This window comes from Chinchilla lanigera, unplaced genomic scaffold, assembly GCF_000276665.1.
Source record: "Chinchilla lanigera isolate Chin_1 unplaced genomic scaffold, ChiLan1.0 scaffold00007, whole genome shotgun sequence".
Lineage (NCBI taxonomy): Eukaryota > Metazoa > Chordata > Mammalia > Rodentia > Chinchillidae > Chinchilla > Chinchilla lanigera.
The window spans coordinates 3,157,016-3,183,021 of NW_004955408.1; the positions used below are offsets into that span (position 1 = coordinate 3,157,016).

General features: G+C 34.7%; 1 protein-coding gene across 2 annotated transcripts in view; it reads right to left on the reverse strand.

Moving 5' to 3' along the window:
• The window catches only part of Fnip1 (folliculin interacting protein 1), a 120,966-nt gene that overhangs the window by 39,758 nt on the left and 55,202 nt on the right, over nucleotides 1–26,006 (reverse strand). The window contains exons 2-10 of one of the 2 annotated variants that reach the window (XM_005376081.2): nucleotides 24,133–24,259; nucleotides 18,045–18,179; nucleotides 11,988–12,088; nucleotides 11,654–11,728; nucleotides 9,848–9,939; nucleotides 6,557–6,640; nucleotides 5,122–5,193; nucleotides 3,359–3,494; nucleotides 1,336–1,537 (exon numbers count right to left, since the gene is read on the reverse strand). In XM_005376081.2, the coding sequence (XP_005376138.1) occupies nucleotides 1,336–1,537; nucleotides 3,359–3,494; nucleotides 5,122–5,193; nucleotides 6,557–6,640; nucleotides 9,848–9,939; nucleotides 11,654–11,728; nucleotides 11,988–12,088; nucleotides 18,045–18,179; nucleotides 24,133–24,259 (1,024 nt within the window). The remainder of the gene's footprint in view (nucleotides 1–1,335; nucleotides 1,538–3,358; nucleotides 3,495–5,121; nucleotides 5,194–6,556; nucleotides 6,641–9,847; nucleotides 9,940–11,653; nucleotides 11,729–11,987; nucleotides 12,089–18,044; nucleotides 18,180–24,132; nucleotides 24,260–26,006) is intronic. The other variant, XM_005376082.2, reaches the window with a different exon arrangement.

The following is a 26,006-nucleotide window of genomic DNA, read 5'->3' on the forward strand; positions in this document are numbered from 1 at the left end:
ACCCTTAGCACTGAGTCACTGAGGTGAATCCCCTGCACGCTAGGGTCATTCTAACTGGTTTCCACTTTTTATTCTAGTCTCCTTTATATTTCTGCCAAATTAATTTTCTAAAAGCATACCCTGGAAAAAAGCCTTCAAAATGAAGTTAAAATTTCTTGGCAAAGAGATACTTTGTAATTGTGTCCTCATTAAGTGTGTCTGTCGTACCACTCACTCTTCCTATTCATGTCTTTTCCCTTCTACCCTCTGTCTGAGATTAACAACTTTGATCACAACCATTAATTCTTTAGTTTGACTTTGAGCAATCTCTTCTAAGAAATAATCTGGAAAATTCACCAAGGTGGTAACTACAAAGTAGCAATTACTATGAAAATGTGTAAAGGCCTAATAAGAATACTATTCCTTAAATTGAGAAAACCCAATAAAATATATTTAAGAATGATTTATAAGCCAGGCATGGTGGTGTGCACACCTGTTACCCTAGTTACTCAAGGAGGCTGTGGTAGAAGGATCATAGTTCAAGGCCAGACTTGAACTAAATTTAGTGAGACCCTCTCTCAAAACACAATAAACAGGACGGCAGATGCAGCTCAGTAATACAGCTTACCTAACACCTGTGAGGCCCAGGGTTCTATCCTCAGCACCAAAAACAAAAATTTAAATTAGGATCCACTTATGTGTAACATACACATTTTCCATGTATATGCTACAGTGCTGAGTTCTTTGAAATGGACACAAAATTTGAAAATGCAAAACAATCCCTATCAAGTAAAAGTACAACATGCAAAGAAGGGGGCTGAGTAAGACTTTCAGCAAAATGGTAATGAGTTGCCTTTTCTTGCTATTGTGCTATGTCCAATTTTCAAAGCTTTATGTTTAAAATATCATACATATCCTTCAAGATATAAAGCAAATGAAACCTTCTGCCAATAAGGAACTGTTTTTATTTCTTCTGAACTAAAACTATGCCTGTCCTTGGGTTCTATTTTGTATTTCAAGTAATCCTTTAAAATAATGTAGGTTCTTGTGTTTATTTGCTATCCCATGAGATTAGGAGTCTGCTTTTATCTATTCAGTTGCTAGACTGGTCCTGTTACACATTAGAGATTCTCAAAAACCTGGTTTCTGAATGAACAGCCTTAGATCTTTTGTTAGACAGCAAGCCTGCTCTTTTTAAAAGGTTGATTTATATTTATCTCCCAGACTATTCTGTAAAGCACCTGCACGGTGGCTGTTAATTTTTCTGCCAAATGAATAAACATAATGCTAAATCAGAAGAATAAAATTCAAAGGAAAAGATAAAAATAAGTGTAAGATAGGAATAACTATGCTTACCTGTTCTATTGCACTCTTTAGTTTGTTCATGTGGCTTTCAAAGAGAGGAAAATGTGAAAAAAAGAATTCATTAAATTTGTTATTTTCATCTTCGTCTTTGGATAATGAAAAGATTACCCCAATTGCAATCTTCTTTTTTCTCACAATTCCTGGGTTAGGGCCACAGCTTTCATCTGACAGATTAAAGCTTTCTTCTATAGACCTTGAAAATAAATTTTTTAATTAAAAAAAGGTGAATAAATTCACAATTCAATCTATTTTCTAATTAAATATAGGCAAGCTAAAGGTCTTTTCCTGTTTCATCAAATACATCTAAATTTTACTGTCAATTGTATCTCTTTGTGGAATCTATTCAGTATTTTTTTTCTAATGTTTTTACTTATGTCAGATTATGAACAATTTTCATTAACTGTAAGTTGTTAAAGAAGTACATAATTTCAATTCATAAGTTAAAAATGTTCATATTTTAAGGTTTTCAGATGAGTATGGTATAATCTATTCACTGTTCTAGGATCTACTTGTCTTAAAAGATAAAGGAATAAAGATATTTAATGAAGAGAAAAGGAATCTACAGCTGCATTTAACATACACTAAAAACAATCTTTCAAGGATAAATTAGTATGTCAAAATAGAAATATGAAAAATATGAATATCAAAACGTGGTATAAAATCAAAGATCTAAACATAAAGCTCTTAGAAGAAAAACAGCATAAAAGTTTCACGACATTGGATTTGGCAAAGGTTTCTTGGATATAACACAAAAAGTACAGGCAAAATTTTTTTAAAAAGTAAACTGAACTATCTAAAAATGAAAAACTTTAGTACATTAAAGGATACGATCAACAGAATGAATGGCAACCCACAGAAAAGAAGAAAATATTTGTAAATCCTATTACTTGGTAAGGTATCAATATCTAAAATCCATTTAAAAAAATCACTTACAAATCAACAACAAAACAAACTTGATTTGAAAAATGGTCAAAGGACTCGAATAGATACATCCCCCAAAATGGTATACAAATGACCAATAAGCACTTGAAAAGACCCAATACCACTACCATCACCAGGTAAATGCAAACTAAAACTACAATGAGAATCCACTTTACATTTATCAGGATGGCCCTAAAAAGGCGGGCTGGGGGTTGGGGTTCAATCACCAACACTACAAAACCAACCAACCAACCCACACACACAGAAAATAAAACATGTTGGTGAGGTCACTGAGAAATTAAAACTCTGTATGTTGCCAGTAGGAATGCAAAATGAAGACACTACAGAAAACGATATGGTCCAGCAGTTCTACTTCTTGTACATATGCAAAAAGCATTGAAGGCAAGGACTCAAACAGGTATACCCATTTGTATACCCATATTCATAGCAGCATTATGGACAAACAGCTAAATGGTGGAAACAACCTAAGTTAACCATAAAAAGGAATTAACTTGTGACACATGTTAAAACATGGATGAGCCTTGAAGACATTACCCTAAGTGACATAAGCCAGACACAAAAGAACTCCTGTATGATTCCACTTATAGAAGGTACCTATAGAAGTCAAATTTATAGAAAAGGCACAAGTTTATAAGGGTGAGGAGAGGGAGGAATGGGGAGCTATTATTTAATGGGTACAGTTTCAGTTTGAGATGAAAAAGTTCATGTGTTAGTGATGATGGTGTGCAGGTACTTAGTATCACTGATCTGCACACCTAAAAATAATTAAAACACTCAACTGTTTTAAACAAGTAACAAGTAACTCACCATAATAAAAAAATGTGATGTAATTTTAAGTTTTCAGTTCTTTTTTTTTTTTTTTGGTTTTTTGGTTTTTTTCTCCGGTACCGGGAACCGAACTCACGACCTTGTGCTTGCCAGGCAGGCGCTTTTGCCGCTGAGCTAAATCCCCAGCTCCCAAAAGTTTTCAGTTCTATGCTTAAAATATAGGAAATACAAGCCCAGGCTATGGAAAAACTCACACAAAACTGTGTTTAAGGAATTATTTAATCTTGTGCAAAATCCAACTTACCATCTAGGAAACACCCCGTTTTCCAAACTTGTTGTTTGGCTGCGTCGCCAGCGTCGCTGGTAGCTGCTGGCACAACTTCGGGTAAGTGAAGAGTTTGGGGATGGAAACGGGGTGATAAGCAAGCTGCTGAGAGATGCTGTTAAGTCAGAACAACAATATGATATATAAGTCAATAATGACTATGGATAATGACAAATCTTTTAAAAATGTTAAAGAGTACAGGAACCTAATAACCCAATTCATGTAAACATTATATGCCATAACATGAGCTAAAACATGTAGTATCAACAAATATGGGGATGGGAATTAGGGGGATGCAGTAGATTCTATTCTAATTACACTCCTGCAATCCCCTAACTGTAGGGATTGATTACTCCTTCCCCAAAACCCCTCTATGAACTCTGTAAGTGAAAGGGGATTAACTAAACAAGATGTAATATGTACTTGTAATTGCTCCCAGGATAACTGCAAACTGCAAGAATTGCAAACATGTACTAATAAAACTTAAACATTATAAAAATGTTAATAGTAGTATGACTTGAATTGTTCATTTTGATTAATAAGCCTCTCTAAAATTTCCATTTGAAAAATTCTTAGAGCAAGGTCTTTGAGGAAGAAGTCACATATTAATAATGTATTACCAGGGGCTGGGGGTTTAGCTCAGTGGCACAGCACCTGTCTGGCAAGCGCAAGGTTGTGAGTTCGATCCCCAATACCGGAAGGAAAAAAAAAAAAGTATTATCCCAGAAGGAAGTGCTACTTTCCAACAGGTGTTGGTTCTTCTACCGCACTGCACCCTAACAGTGCTGTGGTACTTTATTCCTTAAAGGAAATCCAATGCTATTCACACAATATAGCATATGGATTTTCTCAACAAAAGCTGTATTTGAAAATAAAGTTCCTGAACGGCATTTAAAGAGATCAATTACATGTTTAATTATGATTTATGCATATGTAGGTCAAGCCAACCACTTTTTAAAAGAATGACTGACCATACCTCCTAAGCTGTAAAAAAACCAAAAAGACCCCATAGGTTGGCTCTCTGGATCACTCTGAGGCAACGAACACATTCCAGGAGATTATACTCTAATTATTCTACTGCAGTCCTCTGACTTGTAGGGGTTGATTATTCTCTCCCCAAAACCCTTTTATGAACTCCATAAGATTTTTTGCCTAAGGTGTTGGGTTAGGGATCTTCACCACTGCTGCAATCCTCTGACCGCTGGGCAAGAGAAAAGTGTGAAAATTTAAACTCTAGTTAGCAGCGGGCAAATATAAACTAATGTATTTTTTTCTGCTAGGATTTCTAAGTATTCTCCTGAGCAATTTTTTTTTCATATATTGATCATCCAATTAGGTTTGCGACCAGAATAGTGCAAAGAATTAAACTTGCGAACCAAGGTACCACTGTACTCTGCTAGGCATACTTAACACTAAATATGAAAAAATGTTAAATTATATTTTGTTCTGCTTACTGAGACAGGGCCTAGCTATGTATTCCAGGCTGGCCTCCAACTTGCAGTGATCCTCCTGCCTCAGCCTCCCAAATGCTGGGATTACAGGCAAGGGTCTCCCCATTCCTCACAAAAAAACTTTCAAGGAATGTCTCTCTACTCTTTCCACAACCTTCTTATGAGGCAAGAATCAAGATGAACGTAGTGTGAACAGAGAATCAGATGATAAAAGCAGGGGTAAAAAGAAAATCAATACTAGCTAGCAGCAATTTCATAAAAAACTTGATTAATACATGAACCTGAAATTACCAGAACGTGCTATGCCACTGTCTCTGTCCTCATTCAATTCTCTTCCAGGCATGTCCATTGGGTTGCTGTGAACTATAAATTAATATAAAACTGTCAGTTACAAAATATATTCTTATTCAGGTAAATGCTGCTCCTTTTAATTAGCAAACTAAATCATGCTCATCACATTGCATTCCTTTATTTTTCAAGCATGGCACCAACCCAACACCAAGAGCTATTATTCAGTTGAACAAGCTTTGAGATCTGAAGATTGACATATAGTATGAAAATGACCTATGATAAAATATTTAAAGAAGCCCAGGTTAACTAAAATTCATATTTAAAAGTATATTCAATAACAAAGAAAGATAGTTACAACATGCTATTAAGTGAAAAAAGCAAGCAACTGAATCTTGGTGGTTCTAAGTGATGGGTCTATCACAATGCACTCTACTAATTCTGCCTGTATTGAATATGTAGATACAAACATAATATATTTAAAAATTCATAATAAAAAGTTTGAGAAGGATTCTGAATAGTGTGATACCAATTTTGTTTGTAGAAGTTGGAGGTACAGTGGGTGTAGCTCAGTGGTATAGTGCTTGCCCAGCAAGCAGGAGATCCCGAGGTTCAATCTCCAACACTACCAGAAAAAGTATGCATACCTGGGTGACAAGGTGGTTAATATATTTTTTGCCTTTTTATCATATTTTCCTTATTTTTTATGATAAATACAAATTGTTCACATCTAATATTTACAGGAAAATAAAAACTAAAACAAAACCTAAACTGAAACCAACCTGAGAAAAATAATGAGTATATCACCACACGTCCTGATAATTTACACCTGAAGCTTACAGTGTTAGCTTACAGGTTGTGACATTTGCAAAAATATAGAATGGAATTAGCATCCTAGACACAGAACCATGAACACACATCCTATAATGATTTAACAATATAAACAATTACATATGCCTTTAATAGAACACTGTGGTGTTCATGGTGCTTGTTCATCTAAATCTTAGCTCCAAGAAAAATCATTTTTATGGAATAGTGTAGATCAGAAATTTTACAATAATAATATTTTCTGCAATTGGTGAACTATGATACAAAAGCTACTGAGCCATGGAAACAAGATAATGTTACACTAAAAACTCTCAGGTATTATAAGAAATAATGGTCACAGTAAATTTTGATTTAACATTCTAAAGTTAAAATCATTATGACATAATGGCAAAAGAAACATGGAAATTTTTTTAAATGTTCTGGTAACTCAGTTTGTGGAAACTTAAGGAATATAGTCAGTGAAAAGAAATGAAGTTCTGATATTTCATAGTAATGATTCTTAACTACAAACTCCTCAATTGTATCCATTTACCTCTTGTTTCCACAGCTTAACTACAAATTCTAGCTGCTAGGGCACACAACTAGTCTACCCACAGAGCACATTGCAAACCTGCAAAGAAAGAGGCGCTCCTGATCAGGCGGAGCGGACCCTGCTCAGAGAATGCCCGCCTGGGGCTGCAGAACTGTGAAAGACCTACATGGTAAAAATGTAAAATACACATGAAAGAAGGCTGTTAGAGAAGCCATAATGCATCAGGAGGGAAAAGGCAAGGCAAGGCAGCAGGAGAGCAGACCAACAGATATGGATGGAGACTTTACCCTAAATAAGGATAATTCAAATTGGCTTTCCCTTTTGAAAAAAAGATGGTCCCCTTTTTGGTCATGGTTAATGTAAACAACAATTTTATGCCTATTTACACTTCTGCCATACAAGGCAAAAATTATTTTAAATGTTCAATCCTTTCTAGTGTAAAACAATGTTTTTAATGATTCCAAAAAAAGCACAGTAATGTTATCTATCTAGTATGGCATTTGTCAACTATATTTCTCTTGGAAAGTTATTTAAGGTCACAACATTTTCCTGTCTTTGTAGTAAGGACAACACCATCACACTGTACTTGGCACAAGAACAAAAAACAAATACGAAAGGGATCTTACTGGCAGGTAAGCCAAAAATTGCTTTTTCTAAACTAAGTATACAAAGCTATGAAGCCATGGAAGTAATGTAGCTCATCAGATTCCCAAGTGTCCACAAAAAGTGACTGCCACACACGACCAAGAAGAAACCGTAACAGTCTGAAGATCCAAAAGGGACATTATAGCCTCGAGGCAACCAACTGGGTTCCCTATTATGTTTAAATCAAGACAGTCTAAATAGCTATCCAGGAGTTTTACCTACGATACACTAGCTTTCTGTTTTAGTGACAATTGTATTTCTCAAATCCCTAAAATACTGTTTTTTTTTCTGTAACAAGAATGTATATAATTATAGTGTGTGTGCAGCAATCCTTCCATGTCTCAATGGTCAGCTCTTTCTACAATTCTTCAGAGCATGCCCAAGCTTTTCCAAAACTTATTAAGTCCTTTAAATTCTTTTCTCATGTACTTCATGTTTATTTTCAGTATGACTTGTTTTTTACAATATGCATGTGCACGTGTATGTACACACACACAATTCCTAGAGTGGAACTCTCCTTTTCCTACCATTCTGTCCTCAAATTTTCACCCATCTTTGCACATTATTCAAATCTTTTGATGTGCTAAAGACTTGATAAAGAATCCTGACACAGGTGCCTCCGTATCTACCAAAGCTAAATAGGCGAGGATCCCAAAGTCCTCATCCTCCTTCAAAAAGCTCCCTCGGGGCTGGGGATTTAGCTCAGCGGCAAAAGCGCCTGCCTGGCAAGCGCAAGGTCGTGAGTTCGGTTCCCGGTACCAGATAAAAACCAAAAAAAAAAAAAAAGCACCCTCTACTAATTATTTTCACTTCATCTTCCTTGTAACATCCGTTTTCACCAGTAAACACAGTCCATTTTCCCCTCACCTATCTAAAACCTACAATTTATCAGTTCTCAAATGTGGTCCAAAGCCTGGGACTCCTTACAACCCCTTAAGGGAGTTTGTGAGGTTTTCCATTTTTTTTCTTGGCACATTTCAATCCATTTACTCACCTGGATCTCTTCTCACTGATATTAGACTATTTTTTTACACAAATAATACCTGATCATGTATATTTAAAAAGTCCTCCTGTAATGGTGTTGAGAATGTACCCACCTCAAAGATCTCTAACTACAAGAAGTATAACTGACCAAGAACCCCAGTGGTTGTGGTCTGAAATCCACATTTTGCGAGGATACATAGCCAGTAGGTTGATCTAAATCAGTGATGGCAAACCTTTTAGAGACAAGCGCCCAAACTGCAAACCGAAGCCTATGTATTTATCACAAAGAGCCAACACTGCAATTAAACTTGAATATTGAGGTTTTATGTTATCTATTTAGTATGTTTAGAAAAAACAACTCATACATTAACATCTTTTGTCTTAAATGAAGAACAACATATGTGCCACAGGTTCACCACCACTGCTCTAAGCCAATGACTAAACAGTGAGCATACTAGGCCCATTTTCTTAGGAGATTGAATATATCTGACAACAGAATCTAACTCAAGACTTCCTAATAGCCTTGCCAAATCTTCCTTTCTTGGACTGTATAAGACTTTTCCACTCAACAAATTTCTATCCCTCTCCCCTTCACTCAGGGTCAGATTCACATCAGAATTTATGGCTCTCTTAGCCTCTCCAGCACTCTCATTTTCTTTCTCACAGTCATTTCCCCTAGAAAAATCCTGTTAAAAAAACCTGGTGAAAATATAAGGCCCTAGGTTCAATGCCCAGGATTTTAGTTAGGTCTGTTGCAGTTTAAAAAAAAATGCCAAATTATAAAGAAAAACATTTAGTTAATTTGTTAAATTTTTCAGTTTATAAAAAAATCAATGAAGTGATTAATCAAGTGAATTAAGAAAAACTTATTTCTCTATAATTAGACATACATTGTAAATTACATGCCTAACATTATTATTAAACCCACAGTAGGTGCTTAATAAATAGCTGCTCGTTTGAATAAACTTGAATTATTAAAAAGTAAAATTTATTTGAGCAAAATGTTACACTGCTCAAGTTAAAAGAAAAATTTTCTATTAATAAATATAATTAAGAGTGTATCTATTACAATTATAAATAAAATTTCCTATTAAACAAGGAGAGAATTATTCATACTATCCTAAATGCTTCCACTTCCTAAACTACTATACTTCTTCATGCATTGGAAATATGGTTAGCAGCAACTTAGTTGAGCTTTCTAGGGAAAATGACAGAAATTTCAGAAATAGTTTGTCATTTTAAAATGCTTAACTTACACAGTGATAATAATATTTAGCTAAATACATTACTAAATAAGTTATTATTCTAATAAATCTTTTAAGGAACATCAAATTTGAATTATCTGCTCATATGAATTACAGATCACAAAAGCAAACATCATTTTAAAATGACTGTTACAGTTAAGGAAGAAAGAAGAAAGAAGGTGCAGTATCAGTCTTCTTCCACTAGAATATTTCAGAGTGCTAAGCAAGGGCTTTCCACATCAATGACAGCTCCTTTTAAAGATGTATCTTATTTAAAACGTTTTTAAAAAATTAGATATATCTTCAGCAGTGCTCTTTTTTTCAGATACAAAATAAATGTTCTAACTTAAGAAAATGTTTTCCAAATAATATAAATATATTTCCCACTTATTTGAAATTCTCTGGCCATTTAAAAGAGATCTACATGATTAAGAAACACCTTCAAACCTCTATTACACTGTTAACATTTTTTAAACTTATAAAGAGAACCATTTACCTATATTTCCAAGTAGTCCATTAATAACTGTGTTATTATCAGCCTTTAATGTACTGTTGTCTTGGTTGATGAATTCAAGACTGTCTTGCAGTCTATGGAAAGCAGAAAAAAAATTTATATTAATTATATGCTTTTAATGCAACTCTACATTTCAAGGAATTTTAGATGTAAAGCATTTTAAGTTTTGTTTCCCTATTAGTACCATAAATATAAACTATAAATGATAACTAATCATTCAAACAAGAGTTAGTAAACTAAGCCTGAGGAGAAATTCAGTCTGCCCTCTCTTGTGGTAAACATGTTACAGGAACACAGTCACACCCATCCATTCATGTATTGTTTATGGTTGCTTCAATGCTATGCTGGCAGGGCCGAGAAACTTCACCACAAGTGGAGTCCAAAACATTTACCATCTGGCCCTTTACAGAAGAAAGCTGCTGACTGATTTATACTACAAAACAGGTTTCCCTTGGATTTTGGACCTGAAAATATTTAACTTCTGAGAGGTGAGGGGGAGAAGAAGAGGAAGAGAGCGCAGGGGGAGAAAAAGCATGAGGCTGGGCAGCAGGAATAACTGAATAACCAAAACTATCTTCAGTGCACACATTTAAAATGGCCTATACTCTGCTAATAAATCTTTTAGAATATTAGAAACAAAATTACTTTATATTTTTAGCTCAAAATATCCTTTCTGTAAATTCTAGGAATTAGAATTTAGAAAGGATGAAGTAACTGAGATGGTTAAAGCTAAAAGAATCAGGGCATGCTCTAATTCCAAAACTCAGAGAGGCTGAGGCAGGAGGACCGCAAGTTCAAACTCTGCCTGGACAATTTAGTGAGATTCTATCTCCAAAAAAAGGGCTGTAGATATGACTAAGAGGTACAGTCCCCTGGCTCAATCTCCCAGTACCAAAAAAGAAAAAGAAAACTAGTATCACTGCTATGTAATTTCTGCTTCTGTATTAAATTTAAAAATCAACATTTTTGGCATCAAGATTTTAAGTGTTCACAATATTATGAAGAACATCTCCCTTTTCCTTTCTTCCTAAAAGTAAAAAAGAACTATAGGTATTAGAAATGTAACTAATAAAACTACTCAAACCAGAAGTCTTTAAAAGTCATTTGCAACAAATAAAAAAAAGCTCAAGAGAATCCAGAGCAGGATTCTTGCTGCTTCCTGCTTCTTTTGACTTTGTATTTATTACCCCTGGGACTTGCGCTAGCCAGTGAGCCCCCTTATGAATTGGCTCCTGCAAAAACTGTCTCTGGTGTCTACCACCACCTAATCTTGTAGTTCCTTTACTAGTTTCTGGCACAAGTCCCATTATATCCTGACTACCATGCCTAACTGTTTCTGCCTCACGATTCTGATACTGGCAGTAACAGCTCATAATACCACTGTGGCTACTAGCATGTATGATACAGTAGACTACACATAACAGCCATATGAATGACCTAGGTCACCACTGTCTGCAGGAGATCAGAAAGCTGAAGAGCATAATGCTACAGACACATGTACTAACTTGGTACAAAATTGCAAAACTGAAAATCAGCATGTTAACCAAAGAGAGAAATACATTCAACATTTTGCTTCTAGATACTCTTTCTAGCAAATTACAGAAACAGAAACCACACCTCCTGCTGTCCAACTAAACTCAAGTGAGAATGAAATCTAGCCTCCACTAATGTTCAGATTTGGAGAAGATACAAAACATGAATTTGTGCTGTAATTCAAAAAGCATCTTTAGAAGTTTTTCATTCCCTGCACATTTTAATCAATTTTCTTCAACAGCCATAAGCACTTACGTATTAAGGCTTCCACAGATGCTGCTGCCTGTCCGTGCAGTAAAGACTTTGCTGAGCATGAGCTGTGGAGGGGAACTATGAAGAGAAACACATGGTCAGAGACATAAGCAAAACTCAATGGATGACCTTAGTGATTTATTGTAAATAAAAACATGTAAGTTACACAGATTTCACTGTACAGCCCCAAAGCCACGAAGTCCACTGACGCTATATAATATTATAAAGTGAGTGATATGCTCAATCTGAGTGCAGATCATCTCAAAGCTCTCATCTTCAAAAACACTAAATATCTAAAATTAGATTCACTTTTTAAAATCATCAGAAAACCCCTTACCGGATCTGATGAATTTTTAAGGTGGATCCTTTGTAGCTCATTGCTACTGAGCCAAACATCATCTCTCCAAGCATACTGGCATCAGAAGAGCACCGAGAACCCTGAACAGTAACCACAATATTAGTAAAATCGCAGAACTTAAAACTATGACTATTTAAATAGTGATTTTTACCTTCTAAATCCCATTGTTACAGTTGTTCTGTATTGAGGGTTTTAATTCTATGTTGTATATACTGTTCTGCAACTTGACTTTCTTCATTTTATGCTTATAAATCCAACGATATCATTAAATAGATTTAACTCATTTCTTTTAAAAGCTGCACAGCATTTTATTGTATGTGAATACCATAGTTTACAGGCCAGTTCCCTTAAATGATGCCCACTCAGGTCATTCCCAGGCTTTTGCTACTACAAATAATTCTCAAATCAACATTTGTAACCATCTCTTATGCATATGAAACATTTCTCTAGCCAGGGCATTGTGACATACATCTGTAATCCCAGTACTTAGGAGGCTGAGGTGTGGGGGTGGGGGGATATGGGGATTGCCGGTGAGTTCCAGGTCAGCCTGAGCTACATAGTGAGTTCAGGCCAATCTGAACTGCATAGTGAGACCCTGTCTCAAAAAAATCAAAACAAAATTTCTTTTCTCTAGGAGAGGTAAAACTGTAATTCACTGAACATGTTATGTTATGCAGAAAAGCATACACAAATAGGGTAATTTGTATCTTTTTAAAAAAGACTTATTTGTGATCTACAGATTTGATACAATCCCTCCCAAAATCCTAATGATTTTTTTTTTCAAAAATAGAAAAACACTCTAAAATTCATGTGGATCCACAAAAAATCATGAATTGCCAAACAAACTTGACAAGGAACAAAACTAGAAGAACCACACTTTCAGATTTCAAAATGTATTACAAAGTGACAGTTAACTAAACAGTATGGTACTAGGCTAAAGACAGACATACAGAACAGTGATAAATAGTGACCCAGCAATAAATCCATACTTATGCAATTTATCTTCAACAAAGGTGTTAAAACTATACAGAAAGGATAATCTTTTCAACAAATGCTGCTGGGGAAACTGTATTTCACATGCAATAAAATAAAATGGCACCTTTTGTCACAAACAAAAATAAACTCACACTGAGCAAAACAGTTAAATGTAAGATCACAGAAGGAAAGCTTCAAGGCATTAGTCTTGGCAATGACTTCATGGATATGACACCACAAGCAAAGGCAAGAAAAGCAGAAACAGACAAGTGGAACTACACTGAACTAAAAAGTTTTGCACAGCAGGGGCTGGGGATTTAGCTCAGCGGCAAAGCGCTTGCCTGGCAAGCGCAAGGTCGTGAGTTCGATTCCTGATACCGGAAAAAAAGACAAAAAAAAAAGAAAAAGTTTTGCACAGCAAAGGAAACAAAAGCATGAGAATGCAAACTATGGAATGAGAGAAAATACTTATAAATATCTGGTAAGAAGTCAATCTCCAAAATATACAAGCAATTCACACACTATAGTTAAAAACAAATAACCCAATTTAAGAAAAGGATGAGGACTTTAACAGACATTTCTCCAAGCAAGACATACTATTAACCAACAGTTAAATTTTAAAAATGCTCAATATCACTAATTATCAGGGAATTATAAGTCAACATCACAATGAGATATTAACTCACACATATCAAGTTGGCTATTACAAGAAATACAAAACCTTAATAAGCATTGGCAGGGATACAGGAAAACTGGAACTCTTACACCCTTATGGTGGGAATGCAAGATGGTATAGCTGCTCTGGAAAACAATACAGCAATTCCTCAAAGGATTAAACATGGTGATGTGATCCACCTATCCTATTTCTGGGTATTTATCCAGAAGAATTTTAACCCTTGGTCATAATAGGGCATCAGTATCTCTAGTGACATCCATTTGCCTCACTGACCAGTTAAAATGCATAAATGAGCAGTGCTCAAAACTATTCTAACCATCAGTCCAACTTTACTGAAATCCTCTTTTCGAGTTAGGTTTCTGAAATGCGATTTTTTAGAATAGATTAGAATAGTTTTGACCACTTTGTAATTTAAAGGATCTCAAACAACTATTACCACTCTCATGTTCTCTTTAACCCTATTCACAACAAACAAGATGTGTAAATAAATTGAAATGTTCACCAACAGACTGGACAAAGAAAATGTGGTATATACACACAATAGACTATGCACTCTGAAAAAAAATTTTGCAGTAGTAACAGTATGGTTTTTGTTTTGTTTTGTTTTGTTTTGGTTTTTTGAGACAGGGTCTCACACTATGCAGTTCAGGCTGGCCTTGAGCTCACTTTGTAGCCCAGGATGGCTTCAAACTTGCAACGATCCTCCTGCCTCAGCCTCCAGAGTGCTGGGATTACAGGCATGCGCCACCGTGCCTGGCTATAACATAGATGAATATTAAAGAAAGCATGCTACATGAAATAAGCCAGTCAAGTTCACAGAATCAAAGAATGGGATGGTGATTATCAGGGGCTAAGGAGAGGGGGAAATCATTTACTAATAGATGACTGTTAAATTTCAATCAAATCTGAATAAGCTCTAGAGATATACTATAAAAATCTGTAAAGTATGGTTAAAAATTACACATAAAAATTTAAGAGGGCAAATCTTATATTAAGTGCTTACAACACAACTTTTCTTCAAAAAAGACTAGTTTGAAATACTAGAATAGTCTTATTTCAAAGAACTCTTGATTGCAAGTTTCTTGTTTCCATTTGATTCTTTAATTGTCCTCATAGGAATAAGAAAATAGTGAAAATTTGAATTTATTACTTTCATTACTATTTATATACCATGACAAATATCACTAGTTATCTACTACCTATGCTTTAATTTTTTTGAAATCCAATTTGTTTCAAGGGTTTCAACATGTCCAACTGAAAAAAAATCACATTTCAGAAACCCAACTTGAAAAGAGGATTTCAGTAAAGTTGGACTGATGGTTAGAATAGTTTTGAGCACTACTCATTTATGCATTTTAACTGAACTGGTCAATGAGACACAATGGAAGTCACTAGAGATACTGATGCCCTATTATGACCATTAGGAGATAAAAATACATTATCAGGGGCTGGGGATTTAGCTCAGCGGCAAAAGCGCCTGCCTGGCAAGCACAAGGTCGTGAGTTCGGTTCCCGGTACCGGAGAAAAACCAAAAAAAAAAAAAAAACATTATCTCTAAGTACAAAGATATGGGAACCTTGGTCTCCAAGAGCAACTTCAAGCCCACCTACATAATGTATCTCCAGACTTTTTGTCATGCAAGGAAAAAATACTCCGTAATTTGTTTAAGCAATTTTATTAAGAGTATCCCCATGTAATTCACAGCTTATGTAAATATATAATGAAGCAATCAATGATGAAGATGACCTAAATTATTCAAGGTAAAAAATAAAGATTGATCACAAATTTCACTAAGCTGTTCCATTTTGGAAAAATCAAGAATCAGGAGTCTTCTATCTGGGGATGGTGGCACACACCTGTAATTTTAGCACTATGGGAGTCTGAGGCAGGAGGAGCACAAATTTAAGCCCCGGTAGTGGGCAATGTAATAACTTAGTAAGATCCTGTCTCACAGGGGGCAAGGGAACTGGTAATTTAGCCCAGTGCAATGGCCCTGGGTTCAATCCCCAGTACCACCAAAAAAAGAAAGGGAGAGAGGTGGGGAAGGAGAGGGAGACAGAGAGAGAAGGAGAACAGAAGGGAGGAAAAAAAGAATTATGAATCTTCTAAAACATTTTAAAATTCTAATGATAACAGTATAGTGTCAAGGATCCCTTTCTTTTCGTAGTGTGATGTTTTTACTTGCTGGCTGGAATCTTCCTCTTACTTTTAGTTTTAAAAAAAAAAATCTACATTTTTATCACCTTCCTTTTTTTTTTTTTTTGAGACAGGGTCTCACTATGTATTCTAGGCAGGCCTTAAACTCACTATGTAGCCCAGGCTGGCCTTGAATTCACGGTGATCCTCCCAGCTGCCCGAGGCCTTAGCTTCCCAAATGCTTTGGGATTAGAGACATGTGCTACCAGCTTCACCTTCTTAATTTTTTTTTTAAATTACAAGTAACTATTTAATATTCTATATATATTCACTTATATAATTTCACTTTCTCAGAAGGTATTCACTGTTTTAATAAAGCCACAAAGTTAAATTTTAAGGAAAAAATAGTTTGTTACATTCATGTTTCTAGTAGAAAGCAACTTATCTAAGGGTTTGGTTGAGATTAAATTTCTACTTCAAGGCATACAGGTTTAGGTACTGAGAACTTTTTTTGTGGCGGGGGGGTTGGCAGTAATGGTGATTGAACCAAAGGCCTTGTGCATGCTAAGCAAATGCCTTACCATTGAGATACATCCCCTTCCAATTTCTGTTTTATTTTGGGACAGGGGCTTGCTAAATTGCTGAGGCTGACCTTGAACTTACAATCCTCCTTCCTCAGACTCCCGAGTATTAGTGTGTACTACTTGAGAACACTTTAGAAATAAGGTAGAATAATTTTTTTAATGATCAACTAGTCTTGTTTTGAAGACCAGTGCCAATCTTGTTGCAACCTAAACTACTTCTGGCTAATGACAGACAAGAAAGTCTTCCTTTATAAGTTCACTTTTGCTATGATGGATCTAATTCCATTGCTATTTAGACTAAAACTGCTGTTTTTTATATGAGTTTCAGTATCAAGGCAGTTTTAGATTGTACTACTGTATAAGAAAGTAATTCTCAGAAAAGAAAATATAGTAAAAAATAAACTGCTATGTACATTTCATGTGACCATATAATTTCCTACTGAAGCTCTCTTTTTGCTTGCTCTACCATATACCATGATATCGCTGGCATATTATATATTAATGTGACATAATCTATACTAAAAACTATACAGTTAAGAAAGTACTATTATCATTGCTGTCTTCTTTAAAGTCCTATTTAAAAGGTCTGTTCTTTTCAACTATTACATATTGCTAGAAGCTAATAATCTGTTATAAACAGGAATTAAAAGATAGTGTTCTAGTTACCTGACAGTACATAGTACAACAAACTATGCTACAATAATTCAATGCTTTCTGGCTTTTACAAATACAAAATGAGATTATAACCACTCAGTACTTCAGTATCTCCAATCTTGTTCAGTTTGCCAATATTTAACTATATAATATATCGAAGAAAAGCAAGTTTGCGTAATAGAACATGTTAGAAAACTTCCTAAATTGTGCAAAATTATACAAATTATGCAAGTATTACATGGCATCAGCATTTAAAATTCGCTACAGTATCAAGCGTAAGGTGAAAGAAAAACAGAAAGGCAGAAGGAACTCTGTGGTACCTCCTAACATCTACATTTTAGTAATTTCATTGCCCTTTCACATATATTCCCTATTAGTAAAAAGTGTAAGAATAAATTAGCAGAAAACACAACCATCTGATTACAAAGAATTTAAAAAGTTCACAATTTAACTTTGATTCTACTAAATATAAAATACTTATGATTCACGCAAGTCTGGATGATGCAAAGTAAATTTGCATCAGATGATACTGTACCTGCTTAGCATGAAACTAAACAATGATCTTATGTAAAATGTAGTACGTTTATAAATAAGTCCCTATGTAGCTACTGGTTTAATTCTGTATTTTAAAAGAAGAGTAATGATACTTTTAGAAGATAATAATGTGCATTTTTTATTGTGTATAGGTCCATTTATACGTTAATTCCACACTACAGGTGAACTGGTATTATTTATTTATCTTCATACTTCAATTATAAAAAGGTATATGAAAGAACTTATCCTGGTAGCCCAATAATATGAATTGAGAAACATGAGAAAATATCCCTATTGCTGTTATCTACAGCTATCTGTATTTCTAAGATTTTTAAACATTTATAAATTTACTTGTTTAAAAATCTGTCCCTATACCCGGGAGATTAGGACTAGTCACTATCATACCCTGCTTCCTAGGGTTGGTGATCAAAGATATTCATAAATGAAAGAGTAAATAAACGGAATCAGTGATCTTACCTGATACTTGGGACACTGGTCTTTTACATCAGAAGACAGAGTGATAGAACTATCCAGAGAGGAAGAACTATCTCCTCCAGGCTTCAGTTGGCAGCATTTCCCGAAAACTTTAACTTGAGCATCACTGCAAAGTTTCTGAAATATATGATATTCTTATTCATATTCCAATCATTTTTCACCATAATAAAATTTAATAATACAAAAGCATTTAGCAAAACCAAGGATAAAATGACTCAAAACAATATAATCTTTATATGATATACATGTGCCATCTGCTATATTTTTTCTTGTACTACTTTTTATCCTTTGACTCATAACATTTGTGGAAATGTGGAAATGCCACTGCACTTTTCTCACTAAGAATGTCAAAACACTAAGATTCTTATGTTCTACAAATGTTCAATAATAGGAACTAAACAACAATATTAGCATTTCTCAAATTATTTGGTCATAAAACCACTCTATGTTCTCACAAATTACGAAAATCCCGAAGGCGTTCTGTTTACCTGAATTGTACCTAATAATATTTTCTCATATTATAAATACAACCTAAGGTAGTTTCAAAATATTAATTCAATTTAACATAACAACAAACCCATTACAAGTTAACATAAATGACACTGTTACCAAAAACAAATTATATATATGCTGGGGACAAATTTAGGAGTGGAAAGAGAAATGCAAATGAGATATATTTTACTATATGTAAGTTTTATCTTCCGAAATAAGAATGTATTCATGTAATGAACACAAAAATTCATACTGAGAGATGAATTTAAGACCAGAAGACTGTTATTCACTATGGGAGAAGGTTATTTCTTTTTCTCTCTTTCTAAGCAAGTTCCAGAGCTTTCACTGCTTACAGCTACTGAAGGTTCATCCCACCACGGTCTGTGATACTACTAAAAAACTGTTCCAGTGCTTTATCAGTTACTGGTATGTTTGTTATTCCATATAAAAGACCTCAGATAGGGTTTTAGAAAAAGCAATTTCAAGGTGAGTGTGGTGGCAAACATCTGTAATCCCAGCATTCTTGCTGAAGCAGGACTGCCTCAAGGTCAAGGCTGAACTACAACAGCGAAACCCTGTCTCAGAAAAGCCAAAAACAAAAAGAAAGAAAGAGAGAGAAAAAAAGGAACAATATGACTAAAACTGTAGTATTTTGAAGGCTTATTGTTTTATAGTTGCTATTATCACCAAAAGCATTCTAAAAAAGGACGTTAACCAGGTATGGTAGCCTATACCTACTATGTAATACCACCACTTTGGGAGGCTGAGGCAGAAGGATCATAAGCTTGAGCCTAGGTTGGGTAATTTAAGAGGCTTAATGAGACTCTTGTCTCAAAAAACTAAAAAGGGGTGGACATGTAGCTCATGCAAAGACCCTGGGTTCAATCCCCAATACCAGGAGGGGGCGGGGAGGATATTTAACAACTGCAAAATCATTTCTAATGAAAAATGTAAAGTAAAAAAAAAAATGAGGTGTTTAGAACTAGACATGAATTCAAAACCTGAGTCTGTGAGCAAGTTACTTGATCTTTCTAAATCTAAATTTTCTCTGTTTAATGGGAAATAGAACCGTACCTAATGACAAGGGAAAAATATGTATGTATATATACATATATAAAAACAAAATACATACTACTATCATTTCTAATACTCTAAGAAACTAGCATACACTACTGATACATAGTTCTAATTTGGAAAAACATTAAGATAGGAGAACTAACACAACTAATGGTATTTCCATTTATATTATTTCATTTAAACACTCACTAAAAATATTATCATTTTTAGTATTGGTATCGTTGGCCACATCTTAGTAACTTTACTACTTGCTAATCACCAACAAAATGATAAGTATTTATTTACACTTTCTCTAGTATTCAGCATGAACAATGCTATTAACTTTTCTGTATGTGAGAAACCTAAAGACCACGAAGTTAAATAACATCACCAAGTCTATTGACAGCCAAAACCCAGTTAGCTTGCCTGTCTCCACTATTACAAACAACTGTTTCATTAGTTAACAAAGGTATTTAAATACTGTATTATGTGTACCAAGCCCTAGAGAATATAGGTGAATAAAAAAAAAAAAAAAAAAGATAATCCTTTTCCTCACAACACTAACAGCCTATCATGGAAAAGAAATACCTAACAAATAATTATGTAAGTTATAATGAATAGATACTTAAAATGTCTATTAAAACAAGCGGTAGGAACAGCTAACACATGTATTTACTGTCTGGGTCGGGTACTATTTTGTTATGTTATTTTGCATGCTAAGAGAGCCCTCTACCACTAAGCCACATCCCCAGCCAGGCACCCCTGCACCCCCGCTTTTGAGATAGGCTGGACTCAAACTTGCAGTCTGCCTGCCTTAGTCTCTGAAGAAGCTAAGATTCTCAGTCTCTGAAGAAGCCTACGGGCATTTGGCACCATACCTACTTAAACTCTGTAAAATGTGCTCTTTAAAGAGTAAATATAGGTAATACAGAATCATACTATTATTATTATTCCCATTTACAGATAAACAGTAAAGAACAATGATGCTAAGTCAACTGTCCTTCAAAAGAAGACTCAGTCTAGAGAGATGAAGGAAGTGATAAGCTAGGGCTAAGAAACAAGCATAGGTGTTAAGCTGAAAGAAGAGTAGGAGGCCTGGCTAGAAAGAAACTCCAGGCTTAGAGAACTATATACATCCAATCTCTGAATCCAAAAAGCAGTTTATTACAGGGGAAAAAAGGGACAAATATACTTTAATTTCAGAACTAGAGCATAAAATCATGCATAATATATACAAGCAGACCAAACACACTTTTCTCCTACCAGCTCTCTAGCTGTTCAGTTTATTTGCCCTCTCCCATTTAGAAGTTATGGCTGGCCGGGTATGGTGGCGCACACCTGTAATCCCAGCACTTGGGAGGCTGAGGCAGGAGGATCGTTGCTGAGTTTGAGACCAGCCTGGGCTACAAAGTGAGCTCAAGGCCAGCCTGAGCTGCACAGCAACACCCTGTCTCAAAAAGACCAAAAAAAAAAAAAAAAGTCATGGCTTTTCTGAAACCAAACAGTAACAACTGCAGTGGAATATCATGCTCTAGCGATCTAACAAGCGACAGTCAGCAAGCCTTATCAGGCACCAGTCTTCTATGAGAAGAAACTACAGGAAAAAAGGGCTTGGCTTCCTTAATATTTCTTACTTTCATTTTTAAAGGAAGTGATGACATACTTTATACTAAACCATAAAACCAAATAATATCATCTATTTATGCATAAAAACTGTTATAAACATTACTTAAAAAATGAGTCTGGCTTTTTATAACTAGACTACTATTTTTATTAGTTCTTTTTACATTCTCAAACAGAACCACGTTGCAAGTTCATTACAAAGTACTTTTCTCCTCAACCAAATGAGAAAAGTTGCCTAATTGATATTCCATCACCTATGAATATGTGTATTTCCTAAAAATAGGGACAGTACATTTCTACAGTACAACCAAAAATTCAGGAAATAATCATTATAACCATCTATTCCTCAGGCTCCAATGAAATTTGACCAGTTGTCCAAGTAATGTCATGGAGAGTAAAAGGATTCAGTTCAGATTCTTCTTTTGTATTTGCGTATTTGTTATTTCTCTTTGGATTCCATCCTGTTGCAAAGTTTCTCAGTCTCTCTGACTGTGATGAACTTAATACTTTTGAAGATTTCAGGATAGTCGTTTTGCATTCTGAATTGTTTCATGTTTCCTTGTGGTAAGATTTAGGTTACATATTCTGAGGAGTAGTATCACAGAAGTGACACTATGTCCTTCCTGAATCCTATGATGTAGCATGACTCTGGTTCTTGTTACTGATGCTCGTTTAATTTAGGATTTATTTACCAAGCATCTCCACTGTAAAGAAATTGTCTTTTTTATAATTAATAATTTGCTGAGGGATTAAGAGATTATGAAACCATACATATGTGTATATACATACAAAATATATAGTTTATACGTTTATATATAAAAAATATATACTTTATATATACTACAAAATATATAGTTTATACGTTTATATATAAAAAATATATACTTTATATATACTACATACACTCAGTGGTGTCTCTGTTCATGTACTTAAATTTGTTTACAATTTTGGAAAAGATGGTCACATCTGTGTTTGTGTGGGGAAGATAGCCATGGTTGTGTTTGTCACCTGATACAGAGTTTACAAACAAAAACAAAATTTTGCCAAATGCTTCTGTTTGCAAACCAAGCTGTTTGCAAACCAAAGTGTTCATGACCCAAGTTACCACTTTACATGCTATTTCTTATTAAACTTTCAATTTATGCATTTAAGTACGGACTCATGCTTTTATTCAATGAAGTATGTTCTGCTAATATCATTATCTGTTTTTTTGCTAAAGTCTCCCCCAATTTGGCTAGCAAAAGCCCCTTGAATTTGGGTTCTGTCTCTTTTTGACATGTTCCCACCACCAATTAAGCTTTCAGTACAAGAAGTTCCAGGTTTATCTTTATTTTTTCCTATTTGGGCCAGGTATAAGTCATTTCTCCAAGAAAAATTGGTTCCTTTTAGTAAAGAATAGAATTTATGAAAGAATGATTTCATTGTTAGGTATGTACCTTATATTGGGATCTCATTATTCCCAAGGCCTCTTGATAGACAGGGCAAGATAGTATACATATCTGCATACACATACATATATCTATATTTATTGGGTTAGTAATATGCATTTGTGCATAGATATATACAAAAGTTCACACTTAAATTTCCAATTCTAATCTAGCACCACCACATAGCTCTTGTAATTGTCTTCCTTTCCTTATTTGTAACTCCCTTCTCTGAAATGCATGCTTCCCACTGTTAACATATATGTAGATGCCCAACCTCCATGGGTATAAGCGGTCTTCCACTTGCCCTGTCACTCCTCCCCTGCAAGTGCATTCTTCTCAGGCTAAGACACCCAGGGTGAATGCTGTCCTCATCCCACCTGGGTGCTGAAACTCAGGTCACCCTTCTTCACTGGGCTCTGACACCCAGCTACGGGCCACTGTGCCTTTACCATCTAGTATCTGTACTCAGCCATACCTCATGGTTTTAGGACTGAACTGTTAAGAAGGAAGAGAAGGGTGAAAGGTAGGCATAAAGGATGAAAATTTTTAATTCAGACACATAACTGTATTTCATGTTCCAGATTCTATATCACAAATGAAATTCAACTAAATAAGCAGTACTTATATAGCATTTTTCAGTTAAAAAAATTCTTCCATGTAGAATATGCCTAGTATCCTACTGCCTAGTATCTTATTGTACTGTACTACTTTTTGTTGACTGAGAATAACTGAAACCATAAGGGAGGACTACTGTAATACTTCAGAATATAAAACACTCATAGCTAAAAATCTGTAACCATTTTTCCAAAAAGTTATATGAATTATAAAACTTTATCCTTATGTATACTCAATAATGGTTGAAATATGTGAATGATCACAGTACTTCACTAGGACCTCATGAAATAACACTGACAAAAAATACCTAAGGATAGTAATGTGATAAAATCACTTAGATTATCTGGCTACGTAAGTGTTGAAAGAAACTACACCTGTATTATAGAGCGGGCCTGAGTGTGCAAACTGGCAGTAGCATACCTACGTTTTCATGGTCATTCAAATGAACGTACATGAACAACTGCAAAGCTGTTCACAACATACTTCAAAATATGGCACTGAAAATTAGCACAAAGTTCTTACCTCCACTTTAAGGAGAAAATATGATGCTCTAAAGGCTGGAGACTTCATTTGCTCTGTATCGTTAGGCAAATAATTTCTCTAGGTTTCACTTTCCATAAATTCAAAATGAGAGGTTTAGACCAGATTCTTATATCTTACAATCATATAAGGAAATAAATATCAAACTAAAATAATGCCTGGCTAGACAAAGCAAGTATTTTTTTTTTAATCTCAAACTCAGGACTATAAATTTTAAAGATGCTTTATATTTTACACTCATAAAAATACAACTGAAATTCTATTAATTATTAAAATGGCCAACACTAATTTTTTAAAAACTCAACAATGCTGCTTACCGATACTGATGTATCCTCATTTTTTCTCTTAACACTGGAGTCAAACAAGACATTTCTCCCTCGTCTTTCACAGTCTTGATATACAATTAGTCGAATCTGGCCTGGATCAAACTCTGACAAAGGCCAACTTGAAGAAGAAGAAAGAAAAAGATCCATTAGTTAACTTTACTAAACATTCCACAAATATTCTTAGAAATAAAACTTCTATAACCAAGCCAGAAGTTATATTATTAATAAACAGCAGATAGCAGAACTTTTAAAATACACTATCACTATTTAAAGCTGGGCTGGGAGGCACATGCCTATAATCCCAGCACTCAGGAGGCTGAGGCAAGAGGATTGCCACAAATTTAAACCTGCCTGTACTACACAGTGAGTACAAGGCCAATCTGAACTACATAGAGAGACCCTGTCTCCAAAAAAAAAAAAAAAAAAAAAAAAAGCCAGGTGTGGTGGCTCATGCCTATAACCCCAGCACTTGGAAGGCTGAAACAGGAGGATTGCTGCAAGTTCAAGGCCAGCCTAGGTTACATAGAGAGTTCAAAGCCAGACTAAACTACACAGTGAGACCTTGTCTTAAAAAATAATAATAATAAAAATCACTGTTTTGGAATAGAAATTTACACAGCTATGACATATCAGGTTAAAGACAAAATAAAAGTAAAAACAAAAGTATTTTTAACAAAAAAAAGCAAGAAATAATAAAACAGTTTTATTGCTCAAAAATAAAGAACAACTGGGATGAGGAAAAGAGAAAAGCAAGAAGGGGAAAATTATGTATATATGTATACACAGGATAGCTAACATAGTTGTACTACTGGCTTCTATTGCTTTATTGAAAGGAACAGTTAATGTTGAATTGCTTGATCAATCTTACATGTCTATATTTGTTTACCTGCATAACCAATTTGAAGGTATCAATATTTAATACAATAACCATTGCTAATTTCCTATCACCTTGTCTGAAATTCTGTATTGCTTGTATTCTTTTTGTGTTATTTTGCAAATGTATGTGTGCTTGTTAATGTTTTCATTATTTTATCTTTAAAATAAAAAAAAACAATAAAACAGCTTCAAAACAGGTTAGCAGGAGAGTAGCAATAATCAACACATTGCATACTGTTATATTCACAATGGTTGTTCAGAGTACAAAATATAGGCATGAAACATTGTCCAGAAAATTTCTAGCACAACCACCTTCCCCTCAACGAACCAAGAGAAACCAGCTGTATCTTAACTGTCTTATGTATGTATGCATTTTTCCTTTACCCTTCCTTCCTTTCCCCTTTCTCCCATAAGTTTTTCTTTTTATTTTGATCAGTTTCTTCCCTACTCACAAAAGAGCATATTTTAAAAATGACAACTATCACTTAGGATACTTAAAATATAGTCATCCCCTATGAATATAAAAATAAACTCAATAAGCACAAGTCCGTACATTTAAGAGAATGAAAATATAAACTGATTTTATGGCATGAACCTAGATGAGATAATCAGATTAACTCATATTTTAAAATAGTTCTTTAATATGGAAATGTGAGAACAGAAGACTTTACATTTTAAATAACAGCAAAAAACTTACAAGACACTAACACATTTTATCATTTATTTATTTATTTATTTTGGTACCAGGAATCAAACTCATGACCTCCTGCTTGCCAGGCTGGCAGGCGCTGCACCGCTGAACTATATCCCCAGTCCACTGACTAGTTCTTTTTTTAAAAGCGATAAACAGTGCTCGTTTCGGCAGCACATACACTAAAAAGTGATAAACAGTCAAGCATGATGGAAAGTCACAGTATTGGTGTGAATAAAAATTGGTAAAATTACCTTAGAAAACCATAAATCTATATACCTATATATGTGTGTGTATG